Source organism: Triticum urartu, chromosome 7 (assembly GCF_003073215.2).
Source record: "Triticum urartu cultivar G1812 chromosome 7, Tu2.1, whole genome shotgun sequence".
NCBI classification, from domain to species: Eukaryota; Viridiplantae; Streptophyta; class Magnoliopsida; order Poales; family Poaceae; genus Triticum; species Triticum urartu.
In genome coordinates this window covers 171,416,149-171,422,511 of record NC_053028.1, presented here as the reverse complement: position 1 = coordinate 171,422,511, position 6,363 = coordinate 171,416,149, and the positions used below count along the sequence as shown (strand labels likewise).

At 49.3% G+C, this 6,363-nt stretch overlaps 1 protein-coding gene across 1 annotated transcript; it reads left to right on the top strand.

Annotated features, from left to right (window-relative positions):
- Positions 1–697: 697 nt before the first annotated feature.
- On the top strand, positions 698–2,369 carry LOC125519674 (cytochrome P450 716B1-like). The gene is made up of 3 exons (XM_048684404.1): positions 698–1,646; positions 1,767–1,954; positions 2,058–2,369. Exons 1-3 carry the CDS (start codon positions 698–700, stop codon positions 2,367–2,369), a joined length of 1,449 nt encoding a protein of 482 aa, XP_048540361.1.
- Positions 2,370–6,363: the final 3,994 nt, after the last annotated feature.

Sequence of the window (6,363 nt, the reverse complement as noted above, 5' to 3'; positions counted from 1 at the left end):
ACCCTTTAAGTCACTTTTTTTATTTTTTGACTTATAAGTTGGTGACTTATTTGAAACCAAACAGACCCTTAACAGATCCACTCTTTTCTTGGTATGCGTGTGAGAAGTTATGCACTGAGTAAAAAAACTTCGGAGGAAGTATATGAGGCCAAATTTGACGACTATGATGATAGATGCTCCCAGGCCTATATATTTGGATGAAAAGAATACACGAAAATGAGTTATGATAGATGCTCCCAGGCGCCTTGGTTGCCGTTTCCCGACGAGGTCGGAGCATTCGTGGCGAGATGTCATATTGGCAAGGAGACATGCATGCTTATGCATTGGTGGCTGTCGGCTCTAGAGCGACAGTGACAGAAAATAGTAAAGCGACATGTTTTTCTTTGTTTTTTTGTGTGTGGAATATGGGCGGGAACAAGGCTACATCAAATTTACGGGCAAGCAGATCAATCAAAACTACATAAGAGTACATACCTTTTTCGTCTTCTACCGAGAGGGCATTTCAGCGCTTTGAAGCTCGTTGGCAATGCAAGATTCTTTCTTCTTTGAAATCTCCGATGCATAATTCTTAATTCGTCTAACCAGGTTCAGGTTGAAGTAACACGCTCATGCTCTCCTACGTATATATATATGTTCCGAAGTTCGTCTGCAGTTCCAGCTTCAGGTTGAAGTATCATCTTAACACCGATCGCTCCCAATGGATTACTTGGCCGTAGTCGTGGCACTGGTTGTCACCGCCTCATCCATTGCCATCCACCTCCTCGCCAGAGCCAAGAAAGCTCAGCCGGCCAACCTGCCGCCGGGCTCCCTCGGCCTGCCGGTGATCGGCCAGAGCCTCAGCCTCCTCCGGGCCATGCGCGGCGACGGCGGCAGCCGGTGGATACAGGATAGGATCGACAGGTACGGGCCCGTGTCGAAGCTGTCACTGTTCGGCACACCGACGGTGCTCCTGGCTGGACCGGCGGCCAACAAGTTCATGTTCTTCAGCAGCGCGCTCTCCACGCGGCAGCCCCGGTCCGTGCAGCGCATACTCGGAGAGAACAGCATCCTGGACCTCCACGGCGCCGACCACCGGCGCGTCCGCGGCGCTCTTCTTGAGTTCCTGAGGCCGGACATGCTCAAGATGTACGTGGGCAGGATCGACGGCGAGGTGCGGCGCCACCTCGAGGAGAACTGGGCCGGCCGCGCCACCGTGACGGTGCTGCCGCTGATGAAGCGGCTGACGTTCGACATCATCTCCGCGCTGCTCTTCGGGCTCGAGAGAGGCGGCGTGCGGGACGCCCTGGCCGGCGACTTCGTGCGCATGATCGAGGGCATGTGGGCCATCCCGGCGAACCTGCCGTTCACGGCCTTCAGCCGGAGCCTCAAGGCTAGCGGCAGAGCCCGCCGGGTGCTGGAGGGGATCACGCGGGAGAAGAAGGCGAAGCAGCTGGAGCACGGTAAGGCGGCGTCGCGGAACAACGACCTCATCACCTGCCTGCTCAGCCTGAGGGACGACCATGGAGAGCGGCTGCTGACCGACGAGGAGATCGTCGACAACGCCATGGTTGCCCTCATCGCCGGCCACGACACGTCGTCCATCCTCATGACGTTCATGGTCCGCCACCTTGCCAACGATGACGCCACCCTCGCCGCCATGGTCCAAGGCAAGTGAGCAGTGAACCAGAACCATTAGTATTCCACAATGTATCGGTATGCACGACAATCGGCAACAAGTGCCAACCTGCCAGGGCCCAGGGTCATGATGTGTGTGTTTCGTGACACAGAGCATGAAGAGATTGCCAGGAACAAAGGCGATGGAGAGGCTCTCACCTGGGAAGACCTGACGAAGATGAAGTTCACGTGGCGGGTCGCGCAGGAGACACTCCGCATCGTCCCTCCAGTGTTCGGCAACTTCAGAAGGGCACTCGAGGACGTGGAGTTCGACGGCTACTCCATCCCAAAAGGATGGCAGGTCACTTACTAACTTTTGCCGCCTAGCACAATTCGTAGCAACCGTAGAAAGCATCAGCAACTTTGCCTGCTCATAAACCTGATGTAATAAGTATAAACCTCAGGTGTTCTGGACGGCAAACGTGACCCACATGAACGCGAGCATCTTTCAGGAGCCGACCAAGTTCGACCCGTCCCGGTTCGAGAACCAAACGGCGTCGGCAGCGCCACCGTGCTCCTTTGTCGCCTTTGGCGGCGGCCCGAGGATATGCCCCGGGATAGAGTTTTCCAGGATCGAGACGCTGGTGACGATGCACCACCTGGTGAGGCAGTTCAGGTGGAAGCTCTGCTGCAAGGAGAACACCTTCGTGAGGGACCCCATGCCGTCGCCGCCGCGCGGCCTGCCCATCGAAATCGAGCGCAGAACCCCTCCTTGATCATGACCAAACCTCACAGCAATATCCGTATCATGGTCGGTTGGTCCCATTACAGCATTGCATTATAGACTAGAGAGATGAATGAAAATGTAGCTGGAGACAGGCCAAGAGGCCGATATATACTATGTACCACACAATTGCAGAGTTCTGTATCATGGCTTTTCATGTCAGCCATATACTATGTTTCAGGATATAATCCAATATTTGTCTCACAAGAATAAAATAGGCAACAACAGATATGGTTTGCTTCACAGTTACTATTTGGGCATTTGGCATTCGTAGAGGCAACATCTACACCAGAAGACTGGAGATACGAGATCCATCAGGCTCACTCGGCACTCACTGGGAAGTAAACCTCTTTGCCTCCGTTTGATATCTTGTACACGTAGAATATCAGTACAAGTATCCTCAAAAAAAAAAAGAATATCAGTACAAGTGCACTGCAAAACAATACACAAAGAGAGCATGTAACGTTACGTTGACGACGAGAAATGTTCTAAGATCAGGGACCAAAAGGCAAGACAGATGTCTAGCAACGGAATAAATCAGACCTTATGGTTTGCTCCTGGTCCAGAAAAAGAAGTGCATTTAAAAAGTAGCCCCTAAAAAGAATCAATTCGCATACGTACATGTGGGAATACTATGCGCACTCGCAATTTATTTGGAAAAATTATGTCCATTGGCATCCTTTTAGAAAGAGAAAAAATATACTGCATATATGTGCTATATTAGAGCAACGACACGGATTAGGAGCTTTCGGGTGCCATGCACCCTATATAAATAGTAAAATAATAAAAAACGCTAGGAAAAATAAAAAAATCTGAAATTTTTGGGTGTCAAACCTGATCAACCATTCTACTCCCATGTGAAGTTTCGTGAAGAAATGACGTCCATGGTATTTTCAGCAAAAAAAAAACTAAAAAATTATATAAAAGAAACTGTTTGAATGAATCGTATGTCGGACTGTATTTTCTTCACTAAGAATACATGGATGCCATTTCGTCGCGGAACTTCATACATGAGTAGAATGAACGACCAGGTTTGATACCCCGAAATTTCAGATTTTTTTATTTTCCTAGTATTTTTTTTATTTTACTATTCATATAGGGTGCATAGCATCCGAGAGCTCCTATGCATTTTCGAACTCTAAAAGTGCTATATCAGGCCGATCAGCATAATAACTGCCGATACGGCAATTTTGGCTGAAAAGGCCACTCTAGCAAAGCCGCCATATGCCCCTTGGCCCACATAATTCATGGAGCTCGCTCAAAATCGAGCCGAGCCTCCATATTTGGAGGCTGGGGGACATTGATATGAAGCGCCCGCCATACCGCAACCGGTCACACGGGAGGGTAGTTTCATCTTGGCCTCTTCCTCCCACGCGCATCTCGATCAATGGCGTTTTCGTCTGTACGGCCGCTGCTTCCGCCCCTGCCAATGCCGCAGGGGCTTTTACACCAAGACAAGGGCCAATTAATGGCCGCCGTCGCGTTTCACGCCCGTTTCCCACCCGGACGGGGCAAACCCGCCGTAGTTTTCTGTCGGGGCACGCCCATTCGCGGGTATATAAACTCCCATTGCCATCCTTCGCCCCCACCACTCACCCTATCTTCCCCATGCCCGTCGCCACCCACTGCCCCCATTGCCCCCCTTCGCCGACCGGCCCAGCTGTTCCCCCTTCCCTGTCCCTGTGCCACTCAACCCCCATCGTGAAGGGAATATGCCCTAGAGGCAATAATAAAGTTATTATTTATTTCCTTATATCATGATAAATGTTTATTATTCATGCTAGAATTGTATTAACTGGAAACATAATACATGTGTGAATACATAGACAAACAGAGTGTCACTAGTATGCCTCTACTTGACTAGCTCGTTGATCAAAGATGGTTATGTTTCCTAACCATAGACATGAGTTGTCATTTGATTAACGGGATCACATCATTAGGAGAATGATGTGATTGACTTGACCCATTCCGTTAGCTTAGCACTTGATCGTTTAGTTTGTTGCTATTGCTTTCTTAATGACTTATACATGTTCCTATGACTATGAGATTATGCAACTCCCGTTTACCGGAGGAACACTTTGTGTGCTACCAAACGTCATAACGTAACTGGGTGATTATAAAGGTGCTCTACATGTGTCTCTGAAGGTACTTGTTGGGTTGGCGTATTTTGAGATTAGGATTTGTCACTCCGATTGTCGGAGAGGTATCTCTGGGCCCACTCGGTAATGCACATCACTATAAGCCTTGCAAGCATTGCAACTAATGAGTTAGTTGCGGGATGATGTATTACGGAACGAGTAAAGAGACTTGACGGTAACGAGATAGTATTGAGATACCGACGATCGAATCTCGGGCAAGTAACATACCGATGACAAAGGGAACAACGTATGTTGTTATGCGGTCTGACTGATAAAGATCTTCGTAGAATATGTAGGAGCCAATATGGGCATCCAGGTCCCGCTATTGGTTATTGACAAGAGAGGTGTCTCAGTCATGTCTACATAGTTCTCGAACCCGTAAGGTCCGCACACTTAACGTTCGTTGACGATATAGTACTATGAGTTATGTATGTTGGTGACCGAATGTTGTTCGGAGTTTTGGATGAGATCACAGATATGACGAGGAACTTCAGAATGGTCCGGAAGTAAAGATTGATATGTGGATAGTAGTGTTTGATCTCCGGAAGGGTTCCAGAATTCACTGGAAGGGGTTCCGGATGTTTCCCGAAATGTTTGGGCATGAGAACACTTTATCTGGGCCAAAGGGGAAAGCCCACGAGGCTTTTGGAAAGTGCAAAAGGAAGTTTTGCAGAGACCAGAGGCTAGACGCCAGGAACCCTGGCGTCTAGGGGGTAGACGCCGGGAACCCTGGCGTCTAGCCCTGGAGTCCGAGAAGGACTCTTGCCTTTCGGGTGAAACCGACTTTGAGGAGGCTTTTACTCCAAGTTTCGACACCAGGTCTAAACATATAAATAGAGGGGTAGGGCTAGCACCAAGGAGACATTAAGAAACACGAAGCCGTGTGCAGGCAATCCCGTCCCCTCTAGTTTATCCTCCGTCATAGTTTTCGTAGTGCTTAGGCGAAGCCCTGCGGAGATTGTTCTTCACTAACACCGTCACCACGCCGTCGTGCTGCCGGAACTCATCTACTACTTCGCCCCTCTTGCTGGATTGAGAAGGCGAGGACGTCACCGAGCCGAACGTGTGCAGAACTCGGAGGTGTCGTGCTTTCGGTACTTGGATCGGTCAGACGTGAAGACGTACGACTACATCAACCGCATTGATATAACGCTTCCGCGAACGGTCTACGAGGGTACGTAGACAACACTCTCCCCTCTCGTTGCTATGCATCACCATGATCTTGCGTGTGCGTAGGAAATTTTTTGAAATTACTACGTTCCCCGACAGTGGCATCCGAGCCTAGGTTTTATGCGTTGATGTTGTGCACGAGTAGAACACAAGTGAGTTGTGGGCGATATAAGTCATACTGCTTACCAGCATGTCATACTTTGGTTCGGCGGGATTGTTGGATGAAGCGGCCCAGACCGACATTACGCGTACGCTTACGCGAGACTGGTTCTACCGACGTGCTTTGCACACAGGTGGCTGGCTGGTGTCAGTTTCTCCAACTTTAGTTGAACCAAGTGTGGCTACGCCCGGTCCTTGCGAAGGTTAAAACAGCACCAACTTGACAAACTTTCATTGTGGTTTTGATGCGTAGGTAAGAGCGGTTCTTGCTTAAGCCCGTAGCAGCCACGTAAAACTTGCAACAACAAAGTAGAGGACGTCTAACTTGTTTTTGCAGGGCATGTTGTGATGTGATATGGTCAAGACATGATGCTAAATTTAATTGTATGAGATGATCATGTTTTGTAACCGAGTTATCGGCAACTGGCAGGAGCCATATGGTTGTCACTTTATTGTATGCAATGCAATCGCGCTGTAATGCTTTACTTTATCACTAAGCGGTAGCGATACTCGTGGAAG

Excerpts from the sequence above, each read along its gene's own strand:
- LOC125519674 (XM_048684404.1), top strand. The coding sequence starts at position 698 with ATGGATTACTTGGCCGTAGTCGTGGCACTGGTTGTCACCGCCTCATCC. Across the intron at positions 1,647-1,766 it reads CCTCGCCGCCATGGTCCAAG|AGCATGAAGAGATTGCCAGG; the intron begins GCAAGTGAGCAG and ends TTCGTGACACAG. Across the intron at positions 1,955-2,057 it reads CCATCCCAAAAGGATGGCAG|GTGTTCTGGACGGCAAACGT; the intron begins GTCACTTACTAA and ends TATAAACCTCAG.